General features: G+C 42.4%; 1 protein-coding gene and 1 long non-coding RNA gene across 9 annotated transcripts in view; one reads left to right on the forward strand and one right to left on the reverse strand.

The window, feature by feature from the left end:
- Positions 1-20,631, reverse strand: part of LOC116652411 (uncharacterized) — a 190,354-nt gene that overhangs the window by 155,485 nt on the left and 14,238 nt on the right. The window contains exons 2-3 of the long non-coding RNA XR_014944502.1: positions 14,034-14,304; positions 12,166-12,317 (exon numbers count right to left, since the gene is read on the reverse strand). This is a non-coding gene — a long non-coding RNA (uncharacterized LOC116652411). The remainder of the gene's footprint in view (positions 1-12,165; positions 12,318-14,033; positions 14,305-20,631) is intronic.
- Positions 92-18,066, forward strand: FERMT1 (FERM domain containing kindlin 1). 8 transcript variants are annotated; one of them, XM_015857009.3, is made up of 17 exons: positions 92-161; positions 1,951-2,053; positions 3,204-3,369; positions 3,514-3,678; positions 3,888-4,121; positions 5,493-5,639; positions 6,217-6,430; positions 7,072-7,174; positions 8,672-8,779; positions 9,699-9,830; positions 9,977-10,026; positions 11,718-11,842; positions 12,807-12,913; positions 13,116-13,337; positions 14,825-14,949; positions 16,500-16,641; positions 17,770-18,066. In XM_015857009.3, the coding sequence occupies exons 4-17, from the start codon at positions 3,528-3,530 to the stop codon at positions 17,941-17,943; spliced, it is 2,034 nt and encodes a 677-aa protein (XP_015712495.1). In that variant the 5' UTR covers positions 92-161; positions 1,951-2,053; positions 3,204-3,369; positions 3,514-3,527; the 3' UTR covers positions 17,944-18,066. The 8 variants fall into 8 exon arrangements, 7 of the variants coding, with proteins under 7 accessions (XP_015712495.1, XP_015712496.1, XP_015712497.1 ...); XM_015857010.3 differs by having other exon boundaries at positions 1,954-2,053; XM_015857011.3 differs by lacking the exon at positions 3,204-3,369.

Here is a 20,631-nt window from a genome sequence, read left to right on the forward strand (position 1 = left end):
GAGCGGGGCCGCTCCCTGAGCGGTGCAGCCCCCGGGGCCCCGCCGCGGAGCGGGTAGGGCCGGGCAGGGCGCCGCTCCTCCTCCCGGCGCTGAGAAGCCAGGTGCCGGCGAAGGGAGCAGGAGCCGGGCGGGGAGGCGAGGGACGGCCGGGCCGGGCCCCAGTGAGTGAGCGAGAACCGGGAGCGGCGCGGGCGGCGGGGCGATCCGTGCCGGGGCCGAGGGGCGCGGAGCAGCGGCGGCGAGCGTGGGGTCTGCTGAGCTTATTAGTGATTATTATCTGGGGAGCTGCTTTAATCGCTGCGCTGTGAGCCGGTCCCAACCGAGGCCCTTTGGGGAGATCTCTTCGCTGGGGTGGCAGCAGCTGGGCACTTCCTCAAAGGCCTGGGCTCCGTGCGGAATGCGCTCCAAAGCGTTTCCCTTTGTGGATAGAGCTGCCTGGTCTGAGAGCTTGCAGGGCCATCAGCGGCACGCTGCCTGTGTGCCCCGCTTAACCTGAAGGTGAATCTGTTCCTGTACAGACAAGGTCATGTCCGCATGTATTTCTACACGAAGTTTGAAGCTTGAGGTTAAAATCTGCACAGAGCTCCATGAGGGCGTAACGGCTGCACTGGAGACTTGTGTTGGCCAACAGGCTCTGCAGTGATGCTGCCCCACCAGCACATCCAGTGCCCACCTTAAGGTTTAAGACACAGGACTTGTATGGCCCCTCTTGGCAGTTGGGGCCGTACCTTCTGTTTTTAATGCACAGCAGTCAGTTGTGCCCGTTGCAGGGTTTGCCACTTCTTTTGAGGCTGGGCTTTGTTCTGCGATGGATTTACTGGTGGTTGTGTTTCCTTATCTTCAAACTCAAACCTCTCGAGGAGGAAGTGGGGAGGAGAGCGGCTCCAGGGAATGACGGGCTGCCAGAATGTGCTGCTCTCAGGCCATGGTTTTCCAGGCCTGTAAAGCCGCAGTGTGAGTGTGTCTCACCCAGCCCTCGGGCTGCTCTTTTTCACCCACATCAGCACAAGCATTTGTGCACGGAATTGGATTGGCAAGATACAGTGAATTGAAAAAGAAGTTCCCCGTATGGTTTTGCTGGACAGATACTAGTAATTCAGTAGTAATACTGCCTCACAGCAGACTGAAGTGTAGGCAAAAACACTGCCAGATTTCATACTTGCACTCTTGAACTGCAATCAGATGGTCCCCATGCTTAGCCAGCCGTCCATTTCTTTGTATATTAATGTTGTTATGGATGCTCAGGAGTGTGATTGGTGGCACTGTGACTTTCCTATTGCCGTGAATAAAGTGCAATGGTAACAACTGATCTCCTGCACGCTGTGTTCCCTTCTGCTGAATCCTGGTGTTCTGGGGCTCAGGAGCTCTTGCACACTGCCTCCACAATACATACAGTGTCCTGATCTAAAGCACACCTAAGCTGGTAAATCCATGTATTGTATAGCAGCACAGATCCCAGCTGTATCCCAGAAGCAGTACAGCTATAGTGTTTTCCAGCATACAGCATGATGCCTTTATTTACCAAGACAAAACAAACTTCTTGGTTAAGCACCAGCCCTTGTTAGTTTTTAGTTTAGTAACTATTTGGTGACAAAGGTGTAGGCTGGCACATGCAGGAACATAATAACAGCGTTTGTTCCACAGTGTCAATTGGCCTTTTGGTGTTCAAGAGTTGGAGCTCTCTGTTCTAGTCACGATTTGAGCCATTCAGGGCAGACTCTCAGCACTGTTCCAGTTAAACTCCTTTTAGGGGAAAAAGACTGTATCAATTATGGCTTTCAGCCAGACAGGTTGTTTCCTTTATGTAATCATTCACTTTCTTTTGGCATCAATCAGATCTTAACACATACATTTTCATGGCCCTTACATTTGGAATCATTTTTTCTTATTAATAGATTTGTCGTTGCCACCATATTTGTATTATCCCTTAAATATCCACTTTTATATCAGTAGGATTGCCACAAAGTATGGCCTGAACCCAAAGGAGTTCAAGAAACCAAGTCTGCAACGGTGGTATTCGGAGAACAGATTTTCAAAGAACTTGACTGAAATGGTTAGATGACTTTACACTGTACTCCATAGTGCAAATACTACATGCTGTGTCATTTAACAACAAATCTGAAGACTTCCCATTGAAATTGTTAAGCTGTAAGAAGTTAGGAAGCACATTTGAAAGTCTGGGGAAGACGAAGCAGGAACAGGTTGGCTGTTGAGCCTCTCTGTGCCTCTGGAAGGGAACCTCTGAACATTGAACTCGGCGCTGCCTTCAAATAGTATCTTTTGGCACATAAACCCTCCTTTGTTATCTAATCATTAACATAAAGCTTTATTATTATGAATTTGGTGCATAGGTGGAATAAAAACTAGAAAACCCTGTTTCTAGGCATGAAGTATTTAACCCTTAGCTTCATTTTACATTCATATAACCTAAACAAGTCTGCTTTTGTCCCGTGGTCAGTCTTAGAAAGGGTCATTCCTTCTGTCACTCCTCACCTGTGGGAATGGGCCTTGATTTTATGTTTTCACCTAATTAAGGCTGAATGATTTAGCTTACTAAATGCTTTTTTAAGGATCTACAGAAGCCTGTGTCCCTTCTAGCCTTCTTTGTAAACAAGTACTAGTTACTTTGTACATTCAAGCAGCCTGCATACAGCACCAGAGGCCAAAGTCTTTGTGAGTTGAATTCTCATACACTGCTGAATGTCTGTGATAAATGGAAGTCATCCACTCTGTTGCCTGAACTTCCACTGTAAAGGTTTGTTTCTTAGTGTTCAGTTTGGTGGGACACTGAGTAATAATCTCCTATCTTCTTTCACTGGGTAAATATCCCAAATGCTTCCTGCAGCATCAGGCACTGTACACCTACAAGCTCCTTCTTCACTAATTAGCAGAACTCTACTGATGATAACCTGCTTTGCTTCTACTGTGAGCATCTCTCCTAGTTTGGCTTGGCATGATTACTGTGTACCTGTCCTGGCAGGAACCTGGTGGAATCTCAGGTGATTCATCATGCTGAGACAGAATACATGCTTTCATCCCTGCAGAAGCAGACAGTCAGCTGGAACTGCTGCTATGTGCCTTGATGTTGATGGCAGTGAGCCATTAAAATGTTTGTACACTCCCACACACACCTACCCGAATAGGTAAAATACTCGGGTAGAACTCTTCTGCCTTTTGCTCTAAATGTAAACTTTTATTTGCAGTGAAAATTACAGCTGTGAGTGTGAAAGTCAACAAAATCCCTCAGTTCAGTGGATAGATTGCCAGGACAGATCCCACCTACAGCTACAGGAAAAAATACACCCAGAATTGAAAGAAATCCCACTCTGTCTTGCAAGAGTAATCAGAAGAACAGAGTTTAGTTCAGAGGTAACAGGAGAACACATATGAATTTCCTACTAAGGCTGCTGTGAAATCATGGCAATATGGATATGTTTCGAGACTGTGAAGATGTGTGTTGGTTTCAAAGAGTAGAGGAAAAAATATCCTTTTTGTTTCTTTTTTTTTTTGCAGAGCTTGTACAGAAAATGACTTCCTCAAGTGAGTACAGCTCTAACACCTGGGAGCTCTTGGTGACAGTCGATCATCAGTGTGAAGAGGAGCAAAAGGAATTTACACTGCGGGTCACAGGGGACCTCCATGTTGGAGGAGTGATGCTGAAGTTGGTGGATCAGATCAGTGAGTAAAGACCGTTCCATTTGTATGGTGTTATTAATATAATACGTGAAGCTTTCCTTTAATCCATTCAATCTCGGAATTCCCCGTGGAACAAAGAGCAGCAATGTTTTGTCTCTTTCCTTATGTGTGTGCTTTTCAATCTCATTTAGTCAAGGTTTTGTCATTCACATCAGGATTATCATTCATATATTGTTACTGTTTTTTCCTAGAAGTGTCACAAGATTGGTCAGACTACGCCCTTTGGTGGGAGCAAAAAAAGTGCTGGCTACTGAAAACCCACTGGACTCTGGATAAATGTGGGGTACAGGCAGATGCTAAGCTGCTCTTTACTACTCAGCACAAAATGCTGCGGCTTCGCTTGCCAAACATGAAGACTGTAAGACTGAAAGTCAGCTTTTCTTCTGTGGTGTTCAAAGCCGTCAGTGACATCTGCAAAATTCTCAGTAAGTAAAGCTAAATCTCTGGCAGCTAAATGAGCATTTTATTAGGTGTCCTTGTTTTTGTGTAAAATCCTTACTCCCTGCTAGCCTAAGAAGTGTCATTGAGTTGAGGTAGGATGAAATGACAAGTGTTCTGTTTGTAGTAACCAGTGCATGTCAGTGGTTCCCATTCTCTGCTGAAAACAGTGTCAAAAATGAGCTGCAAGAGTACTGGATAGTTGAGGTCCTGTTGATGGTGCACTCAGAAAGTGGGCATACGAGAACTTAATGAGGTTTAACTAGACCAAGTGCACGGTGTTGAACCTGGGTTGAGGCATCCCAGATACACATACAGACTGGGAGAAGAACTCATTGAAAGCAGCCCTGCAGAGAAGAACTTGGGGGTCCTGATGGACAAGAAGCTGTACGTGGCAGTGAGGGATGGCTTTAAACTAAAAGAGGGGAGATTGAGGTTAGATGTTAGAAATTTTTTATTTGGAGGGTGGTGAAGTACTGGAACAGCAGATTGCACAGAGAGGTTGTGGATATGCCAACCCAGGAGGCACTCAAGGCCGGGTTGGGGCCCTGATCAGCCTGATCTAGAAGCTGGCAGCCCTGGCAGGGGTTTAGAACTAGGTGATCTTTAAGGTCCCTTAAACCTAATCTATTCTGTGATACACTAATTACAAGGTAGCTTTCAGCTTCATCTTCTAGCAGTGGATGGTCTGCACATTTATTACATCTAACAACTCTGATAAAAATGCTGTAATTGCTCAACTGACATTTGGCTTAATTAAATATTTCTACCCGCGTTTTATTCCAGATTAAATCTTCTAACTCTTCTCATACGTGAACAGAGTTTAAAATGTCTTTGCTTACCCAAGATGAAAGTATTTTGCATGTTTTTCAGATCTGCAGCTGATAATACGTGTCTGAATCAGTACTGCAGTAGGGAATAGAGTATCAACAAGACAGTCTTGTGGGTAAAATAAGACATTTTTAAGCAAAAAAAAACCCCAAAGGAGTGAATTTCAAATACATTGTTTCTACTTCTGTTCTTGCTTATTTCTATATGATACATTTAAAGTGAGGTTTTCTTCAAAGGTTACCGTGGAACCTTTAGAGAGAGAGTATTTCCTCTCAAATTCTAAAACATGCTGACTTCTTAAGCAGGCTTAAATGCTGGCAAAACTCACCCTTGCTGCCCATTCTCTGGCCTTGTCACTGAATTACCAAGATTTTCTATGGGTACTTGTTTCAGACAGCCAAAATTAAGGTTCAGGAGCATTATGAAGCTTCCTCAAATGTCGTTCCTAACCATGGGGGGTTTTTTGGACGTAGTCTTCTAAGTTTCCAATGTTTCATGTTCCTTCATTTCCCAAACTGCCATTGTAGATATCAGGCGGTCAGAAGAACTCTCTTTGTTGAAACAGCCAGAAGATACACTCCGAAAAAAGAAGAAAAAAGATAAGAATAGCAAAGAAGTGGTTACAGAGGACGTTTTAAACTTGTGCAACTCTCCGACGAGTTCTGGATTATCAGGTAATGAGAAACCAGTAAAATTTTCTTCTTCTGACTGAAAGTTTAAAAGAGGAAGGAGTTCTGTTATGCAATTAAAACCAAGGGGAGCAGTTCAGTGTAGGATTGTAGTCACAGAGACACAGCTGAGTTGAGATCAGTAGCTTCAAGAAATCCTCAGTATATTTATATTCTTCTATTGTGTAAATGCTCTACTTTCCATTGTTGTTTGAAAGGCAGTACCACAAAACAGGTCATCAGCTGTGGCCTCGCACACAGGATGTGCTGCTGCTCATTAAAATTGTGAGACCAGCCTTAAAAAAACTGACAGTTTTGGCAGCCTTCAAGGAAAAAGAGAAATAAAAACACGGGAGTGTTTCCTGTGTCTAACACAAATGAGATGCACTTCACAGAAGAAGGAAAAGCACTTCTATCCATTTGGGTGCTTGGCCTGTAAGAGGACAAGGACTGCTGCAAACAGCAGAGATAGTAGTGTCTCAAATGAAAAAGGTTAGTTAGTCTCTTGCAGTGGAAAATGGTAGACTACATAAGTCTAAAGGCAGTTTTCCATGGTTTAATATTTTACTGCTTTAACTTCCAGCGAGTCCAGGTTTATATAGTAAAACCATGACGCCCACTTACGATCCCATCAGTGGGACACCGGCTTCTTCCACAATCACTTGGTTCAGCGATAGTCCCTTGACTGAGCAGAACTGCAGCATCCTTGCCTTCAGTCATCCCGACTGTTCTCCAGGAACACTAGCAGAGATGTATCAGCCTCGGACTTTAGCTGACAAAGCCAAACTCAATGCAGGGTAAGACAGCTCTCTGACTTCTTTGTAAGTTGGCTGAACAGAGGTGGCATTAATCCAACTTACTAAGGGCAAATGAGACCTTGAAAACAAAACCTTGATAAATTGCTGTATTTATACTCATAAACATGCTTTGATCTAGGCTTTGTTTTGAAAATACGTCGACTATTTTTGACATTCTTTCCTTATTCAAGATCATGTGATCTTGTTTTAAAGTGATGAATGATACAATTGCGCAGACTTCAGATTAAATTCTGTTAGATTATGGTAAATCCAGTGAAGCGAGTAGCACTGGGTATAGCAAAAGACTGCTTAGCAAACTCTGAAGACTTTAAAGGAACAGTGGAAATACACATGTGGATAAATTGAGTAAGTTCTGATGAATTAAAAATATGTGATATCTAGTCCTGAATGTTTTGAATAGAGAAAAAAAGAAGAGGAAGATTTTAGGTACTGTGTTCATCCAATGAAAGTTGGAAACCTATATGAATATTCCACTTTCTCAAGTTATGACTTGAAAGGTGAACTTTTCCCTGACTTGCAAGACTTAGTTCGTTACTGCTCTGTTTCATAACTACACTGCAGCTTTGCAGGTGTGATAGCTTTCCTGTACAAATGAATTTGAGAGTTGTTTTCTTCCACAGCTGGCTAGATTCATCTCGATCACTCATGGAACAAGGCATTCTGGAGGATGATCAGCTTCTTCTACGCTTTAAATATTACACGTTCTTTGATTTGAATCCAAAAGTAAGAGCTTTGTTTTTATTGTTGCTCACTCTTTGACCGCTTTCATGTCACGGAGCTGTAGCACAAAGATACTGAATTTTAGCTAGGATTTGTCACAGGCCTTTCAGAGATAAAATTCTAATTCTGCCCCTCAGCTATGGCTGCACTTTTCCCCTCTAGACACACAACTACTATTCTTTACCTGTGATAAGATCTTAAGTGTAAAGATGAGATCTGAAGAGCACCAGAAACAGTGTCTGTAGTTCTAGAGAGGACGGTTTACTTTCCATTTCACTCCTAACAAGAAAAACTAAAGGAAAAAACTAAACCTAAATGATCTAGAAGTATAAGCCCTAATTTTGAAAATAGGAGTGAAAGTGACATTTATGCTCTACTGCCCTTTAATGAATATTCAGCTTTTCTGGACTCTGAATCTCCAAGGCACTTAAATCAAATTAGCTTCAATATATCTGGATGGTTAAATACTTCTGGAAAGCTCAGTAAAAGTATTGGAGTCCCATTTGAAAGCAAGACTTAGTCTTCCAAAATCACCTATATGTTTTTCTCAGTTTGCCTCTCATATGCGTTTATTTCAACTAACAGTCAATCAGACACTGTGGTTTCATTAAGCCAAGGTTTCTAAGGTCCTGGATGGTACATTTTGAGAAGTTAAACTATGATTAGTATAAATCAGGAGTTAAATGTGAAATGGGTTTGCCATTCATATGATTATTTTCCTTAAATTCTGTAAACATGTTTTCTTTCAGATGAAATGCCATCCCCGCTAAAAATCAAATAGGAGCCTCAGCTTCAGCAGCCCTGACATTTCCATTCGTTGCCATAGCCATGAAATAACCTAAGATAGCAATGAGCTATTGAGTATCCTGAAACTATTGAAAGAGAGAGGTCATGCTCCCAGGTTCACCCTCCCGTCAGCTGCCTTCCACCAGCTCTGGAGCTTGAGTATCCATGACTCACTTCAGTTTACTAACCAAACAAATTTAAACTAATCCATGTTGAAAAAATGGATAGTGAATTAAAGCAGTTCACAGCAGGACCTGACAAATGTCCAGCCAGTGAAAGAGGAGAGCCAGAACCAAAAAAGCCAAAAGCAAAAGAGAGGAAGTAAGGACTAAGAATTTCTGTCTTTTGTCGGTAGCAAGTTATTGAACGTCATATTCCTGTCAGCCATGTGGTGTTATTTTTACTCTCAGCATGGCTCCGCATTTGGCTAAAGCCAGTCCAAAACCTACTACCACAAAAAGGGAAGTCTCAGTCTTTCCTTCTACTTCAGCCACAGAGTCCTCATTCATTTTCTGTTGGATCAGCAAGTCACTGTGCGATTACAGTCATGTGAGCTTGTATAAGAGAAAGATGGGAACATACAGCAGGGCAGAAGTTAGGGAGAGGAAGGAGTCAACTTTTACAGCTTCAATCCAATGTTATATCAGCTGCAGCTGACATTAATCTTTACCTTGATTGCCATGAATGACCAGTGTTGTTCTTTTTTCGCTATAGTATGATGCCGTGCGAATAAACCAAATATATGAGCAAGCCCGCTGGGCCATCCTCTTAGAAGAAATTGACTGCACAGAGGAAGAAATGTTGATCTTTGCTGCACTACAGGCACGTACTTGATCCAAGCTGCAAAACCTGTTTTCTTGAAGCAGGCACAAGCTAGGACGGGACTCAAACCGAGCGCAGGCCAGTAGCTCTCCTTGGTCAGGCGGCCTCCTATTTGAGTGAGACAGAGTAAGGAGCATCAACTAACTAAAACAAATAAATTCAGTGGCAGCATCCCATTACTCAAATTGACACATACATTTCATGGAACTATTTACTAGCTCTACCTAAAGCTAACCATTCACAAGATAATACTTTGTTACCATTCTGTCTATTCTGAAGGGGATTACTATGAAGTGTTGCTTCTCATACCAGCTACCACTCTTTTATTTGTTCTTCCTGAAAATCTAATACGCAAATGAATGTGATCACAACAGACAAAAATAAAGAAACCTTATAACGCAGTGTGAAGATAAAGATGCTACACAATAGATGCTAAGTACATATAAATTTAACATGATTTATCATGGCGTGGTCCCTTACTGTGGGTAATATGACACAACAATTCATTAGTATAAAATTCCTTTTTAATTTAAATGAAGTTGCCAAAAATTCACAGCCTGCCACTGTAGAATACCACAGAACTCACCTCTCAAGTTTCCATGTGGTGTGGATAGCACTGACAGGTGACAAAATGTAAATGTTAGCAGAGTCAACCTCACAGAATGCAGAACAGGATGATTATACAGGGAAGGAATATAAATCTTGACAATTAAGATGGGAAACTTTTGTCACCAATTACAGTGGAAAGGACACTGGACTCAGTGGTTCCCTTTAAGACGTTCTGTGTTGCAGAACTTTAAACAATTGACCAAGACCCAGAAGACCAAAGGGCATTTTCATATGCTGTGATTCTGTGTTGCTAATCGCTATTTGAAATAAATTTGCCCATTCAAATCTGATTCTTGATGATTTATTTTAGTATCACATAAGCAAGTTATCATCATCATCAGAGACACAAGATTTCACCAATGAATCAGAAGTAGATGAAGTAGAAGCTGCACTTTCTAATCTGGAGGTGACGCTGGAAGGTGGAAAATCAAGTAATATTTTGGTATGTCTTTTTGCATCCCAGAACTGCTTTCACCAAATCAAATGTATTGGTTCTGATGAGCCTTCCTGGTTCCTGATTTCTTAACAGAGTTAACAGACAATTACGAAGTGTATTGTACTAAAATTATTCCTGATTATTCCTGATAGGAGGACATCACAGACATCCCGAAACTTGCTGATTATCTCAGGCTAGTTAGGTGAGTTATTAAAACCAATAATAACAAAAAGCTTACCATACAAGAGATGCCTTGAAAATGGATTCTAATCTTACAGAAGATCCTGAGGTTATAATTGAGCAAATACACCAGATAGCTCTAAATAGCCTAGTGTTGCCCTATTCAAATCTTTCTCTTACTGCTTCTAAGCCAGATTCTCCTCAAATCTTTCTAACTTCTGGGGTGCTATGGCATCTATATTTATGCTTGTGAAAAGTCTAGGCTCTTTATATTTCTCTGTAATTTCCTAGCACTCATCAATCACTGTCTCTAAATAATTTACAATTTTGTTTTCAATCACATTTTACTGTGATTCATTTCTGCCAGTGAGAAACATGGAAAAGAACTTTTGCCTTTCCCTGAGAAGAATTTCTGAAAGCAGCCTTGCAGATTTTTTTTCCTTTTCAAACAAAACAAACATATTACCCCATTCTCACCAGACCTGGAGTCTGTTTTTTCTACATCAAAATGAATTTCAAGTTGGAGTAAAAGTATAGTAAACCAGCTCAGTAATACCTCACCTAAATAAGTAAACTGAGGGAAGTGCAGTTCTGTGATCCCATTGTAATGTCTTGATTTAAGGGTTATTTAAGTGACTACACTGACCTCAAGTCTACAGTGTCTTTCTTCAAAGCAGTCTTTAGGTTTTAGAAAGATAAAGATTTCTGTTACGGGTATATCTTTTAGATTCATTCTGTTTACAAGTCATACTTGTAATCAACAAACTGAACACTTGAAAATGCTTATTTGTTGTTAACTGCTATTAATTTCCAATTAAGAAATTGCATTTGACATGCACAATACAAAGGTGGTTTAGAATTAAAAGGAATTAAGCCGTTACTTGCTTCTAACAATAGATAGTTTATTTTTCCCCAGCAGTTGAATAGTTTGCTTTAAAAACATTCAGTGGTTATGTTTCATCATTAAACATGTCCTATAGACATAGTTAATCACTTACTAAACCAATGCATTGTAGAAATTTGCTAAGTGGTAGAACATTTTTTCTGCCTACTGTTAGAAAGAAATCAGTGTGCTTTAGCAAAGTACTGAAGTGGGTTAATCCATGTATATACATGTGTGCAGGGTTGAATAAGATGGTTTCAACTAATTACTTCTTGGAGTGCTACAGAACCTCTGAAATTAGACAAGGAACACAATTTTGTTGTGCTAGATATTATTTCAGATAAAGCCAAAAAGATAGTCTCTACTCCATTACAATTCAATGCACACAGGTTAGTTTGATGGGTGCATATTTCCTAGCTAAGGAAAAGCTGGAAAGTTTCTCATGTTTAAGAACAAATTAGTGAGTTACATCAGCATTATTGAGTTTATCTTAAATATATGTGTATGTATCTATATACACATACATATTCTTTGTTGGAAGGAAATGGTGTCACTTATGAGAAGAAGAAAAAATAAGAGAAATCACAGAAGAGTAGGGGAACAAAAAGAGGGAAAGGAATTACAGGTAAGATTCGGCTGGAGTCTAGGATAAGAAAAACACACACCTGGGATAACCTGGGTGTTGTGCTGGTTCCAGGCACGTGCTTTCCCCTCGATGACACAAGTGTGAGTTGCCCGACTGAAACCACATGTACGTAACTTCAAGGCAATTATGATTAGTGCCTTGTACATCTCAATATCAACAAATGTGATTGCTTTTTTTCTTGTAGGCCCAGGAGACTGTCAGTCAAAACTATCAAGCCATATTGGTTTGTCTTTAAAGACACTTCTATATCTTATTTTAAAAACAAAGAATCTGGACAGGGAGAACCTATAGAGAAACTAAACCTAAAAGGTAGGAATTTTCTTCTCCTTTTTTACCTGTTTTGTTTTGCATTAATGAACTGAATACATCACAACTGAATACATCTCTGCAAGACTCAAGACATGCACAGTTGTGTTTAGTCCTGAAACTACTTGTTCAGTTACTGACACTCCTAAGCAGGCAGACTGAATCTTCAGAAGGCTGTACAGAATGGATTCAGTAGTTTAGCACAGGGTTATCTGGACCTGGCTTGTAAAATTGCACATACTCCTGAGTTAATATAAGGATGAATCAGAGATAGAATGTGATCTATTACCAAATAGTTCTCCTCTCTGTTAAGTGGCAGTACTCACCTCTGTCTATGGCGAATACACATTGGTAGTAGAGGATTATGGATGATGCAATGATCTGGAATGCTGTAGCTGTTTACCGCTGTGCAGCAACACCTCCAAGAAGTTCTCTGGGCCTTGGGAATTTTCATAGCTGCAGCCAGCTTTAGGTGCTTCTGGAAGAGAAACACTGCTAGTACACAGGGCACACACCAACATTATATGTAGCCTCCATCTACATCTCCAGCTCTGTTGTAGATGTCACCTATGTCCCATTTTCACTACTAAGTTGCTTCTGAAAATAAACCACTTAGGTTAAAATGAGGGAAAAAAAATCACTTAGGGTAAAATAATCTGTCTCATTAACTCCACTCCATTCTAAGTGTTGAGCATTTCTTAAGACCAGGTTGAAGTTTTGAAAGTACCACATCTGTTCTCTTCCATAGTGAATAACTTGCTTTTCATGCTCAGAGCATTGATATCCATGGCAAGCCAGGCCAGGCAGTGAACTAGAACAGAAAGCTCTCATTAGGCCTGATCTTTGGAAGTCTTGGCCCTCAATTTTAAAGCAAAACAACCATTAAGTGCAGTTTTCCAGTATTAACTAGTTCTAAGTGAGGCACTAATTAAATAAATCCACTTCTTTCTCAATCTCTGTTATCTAGGATGTGAAGTTGTACCGGATGTAAATGTTGCAGCAAAGAAGTTTGGAATCAAGTTGCTAATTCCGGTTGCTTCTGGCATGAACGAAGTATACTTAAGATGTGATAACGTGAGTAATAAGACAAGGGGAAGTTTATATTCCAGATTTATTAGCAGATTGTCTAGACCCACAGTCCAATTCTAAAATTTGTAGTAATGTAACTAGACATCCACACATACTAAGCACTGTGGTTTGATTGTAAAGAGAAAGATGTGTGAGCCATCTTCATAAATGGTTTGTCCAGAAATATCGACATTTGTGTTTGTTGCAGGAGAATCAATATGCTCGGTGGATGGCTGCTTCTGTTTTAGCCTCAAAAGGCAGAACAATGGCTGACAGCTCTTACCAGCCTGAGGTTCACAAGATCCTTTCATTTCTCAAGATGAAGAACTGGACTATGTCTCCCCAGGCCGCCTCTGATCCAGAAAGCATAGATATGAAAACAGAATGCTTTGTCTCACTACGTTACGCAAAAAAATACAAGTCTAAGCAGGTATATGGAGCATGGCTTTACAGGTGGGGATGGGTTGTTCCAAACACCAGGCAGACGAGTGCTAAAGGATAGGACTGGTTCCACTAGAATCATCTTGCATTACTTATTTGCCCCTTTAATACTTAGTGGGAGGCCTCTTTTTTAAACTGAGCACAGGGACAGCTCTCTCAGCCCTTATTTCAGGTATTCCTACATCTGCACTGTCTCCTAAGTCACTCATCACATTCTCCTTATGGTGCTGTCCCTGAAAGTCTCTTCAGAGCGAGAAAGGAAGAGAAGACTCTGCCTGCATTTTAAACCAAATACCCCTCCTTCCTCAACATTTAACTATTTGCCCCTTTGAGACAAGAGTTCAGCCCACATGAGTGCAGGATAACTCTCAAGCAGAGTAATAGGGTACTCTGCATCATCATGGTACTCAGCATCATCCATATAAACCCATCACCTAATCAAGAGGGGCTGACTGCACATTTCACACTCTGCTTTCAGGACTAGATAGATGGCACAGTAACTAGAGCAGCTAGATAAGGAAGGGGACTCTTGTTACTGTGAATACATTTGTATTTAGCCCATGCATGACACCTTGAGCTTAAAAGATGCCTGAGTAACAAATGGTACATCAGTAAAGAATCCTGAGGGGTTTGCTGAGCTCCGTCTCTCCCTCCCAGCCTTCAGTTATGAGAATGTCCTGCTCACCTGGAGGGTGATGAGTGTTCATTTCCAGGTGTGTGGAGCTGTGCCTTAGCAGTGCGTTTAACATTCCAGCAAGACTGTTTTCCAGAGGTATTCCAGGTCAGCTGTAGCTGATGGAGTCAATCCAGAGCAGGTAGAGTAGGGCCCATGTTGCCAGAGGAGAAGTACAAGGCAAGAATCATGAAAAAATTGGCTAAAAACAATTCTCGCATGGAATGCTGCAGGTTCTGAATGAGAACAAACTGTTGCTCCAGGATAGCTGAATTTGGAGGACCTGTTAAAAATGAACATGCAATTCAGATGTTCATCTTCTGCAACTGCCTTGGCCAGCAGGGAGCCACGGGCCAGAATTTTACTAGTAATTCAAGCTACACTGCAGCAGTCTGTTTTGGCAGTGCTATAACACTATGAATCACCTTCTCAAGGGAAGACCTTGCCCTGATAATACCATCCCATAGTTTTGCCCGATGAAGAAGACAGACAGCAGAGGGAACTGAACAGAGACTTCGTCACTGTTTGCCAGCAGGCTCCCAGTACAGAACGGGCCTGACAAGATCATTTTGTGGTGTGCTGGAAGTAGTTTGAGTACAGCACAAACCCAAATACTGAGACCTTCCTGTGCTGTTCTGCCCATATAGCTCCAGGTCTGTCCCTAAGTTCTCTCTGCAGTATGACTGCATGAACACTGACCGCTAAATAGCTGAACTTGGCATCAGAGCTAATGCAGTTTGATTTAGTGAAAACGTGTATATTTTTGTTCAATTGAAATCTTTTTCTCTTACTATGTTTCCCAGTTGGCAGCTCGTATTCTGGAGGCTCACCAAAACGTATCCCAGATGCCCCTAGTGGAGGCAAAGCTGCGTTTTATTCAAGCATGGCAGTCCCTCCCCGAGTTTGGCTTATCCTACTACATTGTAAGGTAATCACGCTGCTGCGGCAATGGCAGGCTGTTCACAGTCACTGATTTTCAGGAATTTATTAGATTCCTTGTTATAGAAACATTCTCTTAGTACTTGTTTTCCCCAGAGGCATTTGTTAATTGTAGTAACTTCCATGCTACTGGTTTTTTCTATAGCAGTAGCACTCAGTAACTCCATTCCTGGAATGAGAGTCTCCACTTTTCCTCTATACAAACCTGCTGGGTTTTGCCTGAAATAACATCAGTAAGATTAAACACTTCTGGACATAAAATCACTAAAATGTTTTTTTAAAAAAGGGAAATCTTGTTGGTGTTTTCAGGTTTGCTGTACATTTTCTCATTCTATTTCTCATTTGTTAGAATACAAAAGCATGCTTTTTTGCTGAGCATAATTTCTTTGGCATTTCTCTAAGAAAACAGCACACAGAATCCCTCTTTTCGGTTAGTCTGGAAGAACAGTCAGCACAAGAAAGGTCCTGCTGACTTCACAGTGATTTCCCCTGATGCTTCCCTTCAATATGGCGTGGCTCTGCAAAAGGATCTGACCCGCATCCTTTTCTCTTGACAAAACACCAAGAGAATGAAGAGCACTGACACAACTCAGAGGCACACTCCTTAATTTCTTACTACCTCTCCTAGTGCTACTCAGGAATCATCCGTGGTATAAACTGAGCAAGCTGGTAACTGTACTCTGGCACAGAGGCCGGCTGGCATAGAACAGCAGACATCTGTACTATTAAACTCACCTGTTTCCCCCAGCCCAGTAGTAGGGTGTGAACCACCAGTACAGCATGAGCTAGCAGTGAACTCAGAGCTGGTAAACATAAGCTAAGCCTGGATGTTCCAGCTCCTCAGCCATCCCTGGGAGCCACGTGGGAAAGTGCTGCTCTCTTGCAGCCAGAACTGTGCCCGAGGCTCCTCTAGCAGTCGAACAGAACAGGCACTTGAGTTCAGTGCCCAAGAATGTTCCCTGTCAGTATTTAATTAACTAACACAGAGATGTTTTGCCCCATCTGTCAGAGCTAATTCTGTAACAACCACCTTAAATTTTATAGGGTGGGCAAAACATGTCATGGTTTATTTCTGCAAGCTGATGGACAGTATCTCAGTGGAGGAGTTAACGATGAAGATGCTATTTGTGGTCCAGGTCATGTTATCTCCCTTTTCAGTTTAATCTAAGGACAGAAAATTCAAAGGCAGGATAAAAATAACAGAACATACAAGCAGCAGCCAAGTTAGGCTTTTTTCAGCTTTTGTGAATGGTATTTTTTTTACCTGCTTAGTCCTTCCCTTGTTTTGTCCAGCTCAGAACTTTCTGTTTGCAGGAAATTCTGCTGCTGTTGTACCTCATTTTCACTTCAAGCTAGAAGAAAATCAACACGTCTCAGTATTTTGTGGTGATGTTGCTACTCAAAGACGTGCATACAGGCTGTTGTGAATTTCCCACTCTTTTTTTTGCACTTTTGCAGGAAGGCATGTTAAATGCATCTTGAGACAAGAATCATCGCAGACTAAATCTGCTCAAAAGTTGGGTGTGGTTTTCTTTTTAGGTTTAAAGGAAGCAAGAAAGAAGACGTGCTTGGGGTGTCCTACAACAGGCTGATAAGAATAGATATGGCCACAGGAGACCCAATCACAACATGGAGGTTCTCCGCCATGAAGCAGTGGAATGTGAACTGGGAAATACGCCAGGTAAAACAGGAACAGCTCCCAGCATTCAGCCATTACATTTCAGACAGAGGAAATCTTAAATGTGTTTGATGTGTTATTAAATAACATAGGGTTTTTTTCTTCGGTGAGACTGTAGTGAATGTTCAGAAAACTCTAAGTTCTCCAAGTTTAAAATCTACCTACCAAGATTATTCAGGTTGCCCTTGATTTTAGTGGGATGAAATACAGAGACCTGAAGGTAAATTCCTCCTCTTTGTAAGAATAGCTCTTATTCATGTATCACCCTCTAAATTGCAGTAGTTCAGTCCCTGTTACATGCTGAGGATGCAGCAGCACAAATTGTTTTTCAGATCCCAGACTGAGGTTGCAAACTCCCCCATGTCCACACATGGTCTTGAGAAAGATGCTCCATTGTGCAATTTATAGCAAGGTGCTTCTGCTCCTGGATGCTCTGTGCCACCAGCAGTTGGCCAGCAGCCCACTGGAGCATTTGGATTTCAAAGTTTGAAGCCACCTTTGAAATTGTAGGTGTAGAACTAGGGTAAGCTGATCTAAACACAAGCAGCCTTGAACTTGTTCCTGCTTACACTATTGTCCATATCCATCTGCAAGAGCCAGGAGAGATGAAATACAGTACCTGTTGCTGCACACCTCATGCCAGAGCAAATAATGCCTCTCAGAAAGGCAAAAGCCAGTTAGCAACTAACCCCACACTTTGCTGGATTTTAGAACTAACAGTAGTTGGAAATCAAAACCTGGCCCCCAAAGCAGCACATAACAACGAGTGGTATTAAACATAACTGGTTAAATGTGCAAAGAGTCAGGAGAGCCACTTCTGCTCTTCTCAATGTGCTCACTAAACACGCCACTAGAAAAAAAATCATTTGAAACTTTTTGTTGCCTGTCAATGAGGCGTTTGACCACAAGGGGGCCCTGCCAGAACAGAACATTGACAAACAAGAAGCCAAAGACCCTCAGCACACTGCACACCCAGCGATCTTTACAGCTCTTGGTTAGCAGAGACAGGTGCTGCTTTGCCACAGTATTTCTGGTCCAGCTGTGCTCACACTCGCTGTTTCTCTGACGCTGAAGCAGAAAAATGACGCAGTTTATCTCCATTCCTTCTTTTTCCGTATGTATTTTCTCCAGGTTGGAATTGAGTTTGATCAGAACGTGTCTATTGCTTTCACATGTCTGAGCGCAGACTGCAAAATCATCCATGAGCATATTGGGGGCTACATCTTCTTGTCAACCCGCTCCAAAGACCACAATGAATCTCTGGATGAAGAGCTGTTCCACAAACTAACTGGAGGTCAGGAATGAGGCGAGGCGAGCTCTGCCTGCTTCTCCCCACTGCTTAAGAGTCCCAGAGGTGATTAAAATAAAGCCAGACCACATCTTTGATGGTTCAATTCTAAGTAATAAATGAATTGTACAGTAACTCGAGAGCATTGTGCGGTGAATTTCTTCTGTTACAGCTGTGTAATTCCCACTGTCAAACCAGCCCCTGTTCAAAAGGCCATCCTTTAATAGAACAAGCGCTGAATAAATATGTTTTACAGCTAGATCACCCATCTAACACATTCAGTCAGCGTTCCAGAGCCCTGGAGGCTGAGCTGTCATGACCCAAGTAGTGATTACATGGTTCAAAAATACCGTGGTGCTGCATCAACCTTCACCCATATAAACTGCTCCCAAAGAGCCAGCGGAGCTACCACATACTAAGAACAAAGCATTTATCTTGACTGAACTAGGTTCAGGATGTTCATCTTTTCTGGAACTCTTGTCAGTTTCCAGGTTGGAAAAAAAAAAATGCTTTAGGTATTATTTTAAACTATTTACTTATTAAAAAGGGCTTTGAGCATAGGCCTGATTTCTGTTCTCTGTCCTTGTTACTCTCTTTGGTGGTAACATCTAACTCTGAGCTAGTTCTGGTGTTAGGAGCTGAAGTGCCAGTAGAAACTACCTTGCTCACGGATATAATGTAGAAACATTGTGCTTAAGGAACCACATTTCTGGCCGCCCGCTAGAGAGAGCCAGGCACATCCACTTGTTCCAAAAGAACTTTGATTCTGCCCTACAGCATATAGAAAGGTGCAGGAGAAGGAAGTTAGAAGGATTCATAAAGCAGCTGGACAAACCAAAACTGTTTTCAGGGACAAGTGTTGTCGTATCACTGGGAGATGTTGCAGAAGTGACTACATCATTTCCAAATGTCGCAGGCTGGACAGCCCTCATTCTTCTGTCATGTCCTGAGCTTTTCTCTGTGCACGCCAGAAGGCAGCTGGAGAATCAGTTTAAACAGACTGTGACTTCATATTTTGCAAAAGGGTGAGCAGATACAGACAGCCCACAGCCCAGCACACTGTGATTCCCTCCTTGGCACTTTCTACGCAGGGGCCAAGGGACCATCCAGTTTTACTTCAGTTGAGGACTGACTTGTTTCTCGCTTGCCACAAGCCAGGTATTTTCCTCAGAGTCTAAGAGCCAGCTGGAGCAGATAGTCCAAGCCCAAACACTTGCATTTAAAAAGCGTGCCCTGGGGAGCTGTGGGAGAGCTGAACACAGCTGCCAGTGCCAGAGGTGCTTTCCACCGGGCAGCCTCCACGTCAGCTACTGACTTTCAGTCAGGACTGTGGCTATGTCTGTGCTGGAGCCTCACATTTGACGACAGCAGTCTCCCTTACACTGACCACCAGGAAGCACAGCTCTGTGCTTGCCACCCTCAGCACAGGGCTTGTCACACAACCATCACATCAAGCACTCGTGGTTGCCACCTGTTATTTGAATTATCTGAATACAAAAATCCAGACACAGGGGAACTTCAAACACAAGTTCCCACCAGCACAGCATGTGACTCCTACAGTGCTTAGCTAACAAATGTCCTTCCAGTCAAGGATGCCTTGGCTCAAGTTCCAGCAACACTACCAAATCTTGCTGTTCTTTGCCACCCCTCCCTCCGTCTCACTCTGATGCGTCACTGCCTTTCTCAGAAAGCCTTCCTGCTGCTATGCCAGCAGAAGCTCTGCCAGCTCATTCAGGCTGGCACGCAAGCCCCACCATCTGCAACGCTTCCTTGCCCCTGCCCCGTCTCCATGGTTTTTGAGATTGTTGTTTCTTCTTGTACCACCCAACTTACAACACCCTTGGATGAGAGGTAAGGAGCACATAGAGACTAATCTGTTCTCATCCATTTGCCTTCAGTACTGCACGGGGCAGTGGCTGCAGCTCCCATAGTCAGCCCAGGGGTGCACAGGGCACTCTGAGCCTCACAACCCCAGCCTGCTCTGCTTGGGCCTGCACACAGCCCCACTTCCATCCCACCCATGTTACCAAGCATGTCAGAGCCAGACTCAGACCTTCCCCCCACATCAGTTACCACACCCTTACTAGTGCAACAACCTGATTTAAGTTGGCTTTTGCTGTTTGTACCACCACTGGGGCAGCCTATAGTAACAAAGTTACTAACAGCACAGTCCCAGGGCTACAGAGTATCTACCCTGGAAATAAATCATCATCTTTCTCTGCAACGCACAAAGTCCCAGACAGGAACATTGTTTAGATTAAATCAAAAACCTATAGCAAACAAATACTTTGGCCCAACTGTGACTATATTCTATATGTTGTGCTTAATTAAAGCAATGTCAGGTCAGGGTAAAAGGCTACCAACATTAGGTGTCTGCTGTCTGTCCATACACACAACAGATTCCGTAGGGCATTTCACTGCTGCCCTCAGACCACACTACTGTAACAAGACAACAGACACAACCCATAGTTTCCTGAAACCTTGGGCTGAATAACCCTCTCTCCCCCTAACGTCTGTAGGAAAACATCTTGCTAGTGCTCGCTCTATGGAATGACCGATAAAGCGTTTCTTCTGCTGGCTTTAAAAGCCATTCTCCAGAATTTTCAGGATATTTTCATTCTTAGCCATCACTTGGACCACAGCCAGTAAGAAACACTCATCTCTTAAACTTTACAGCCTGGTACCATCCTCACCTTCTCCTTTTC

This window comes from Coturnix japonica, chromosome 3, assembly GCF_054131305.1.
Source record: "Coturnix japonica strain WE chromosome 3, WE-NBRP24, whole genome shotgun sequence".
Lineage (NCBI taxonomy): Eukaryota > Metazoa > Chordata > Aves > Galliformes > Phasianidae > Coturnix > Coturnix japonica.

Bases quoted from the DNA above. Each gene is read 5' to 3' on its own strand.
- FERMT1 (XM_085542812.1), top strand. From the start codon at position 3,528: ATGACTTCCTCAAGTGAGTACAGCTCTAACACCTGGGAGCTCTTGGTG. The intron at 9,831-9,976 runs GTATGTCTTTTT...TATTCCTGATAG, and splicing joins GAAAATCAAGTAATATTTTG to GAGGACATCACAGACATCCC. The intron at 13,338-14,824 runs GTATATGGAGCA...TATGTTTCCCAG, and splicing joins AAAAATACAAGTCTAAGCAG to TTGGCAGCTCGTATTCTGGA.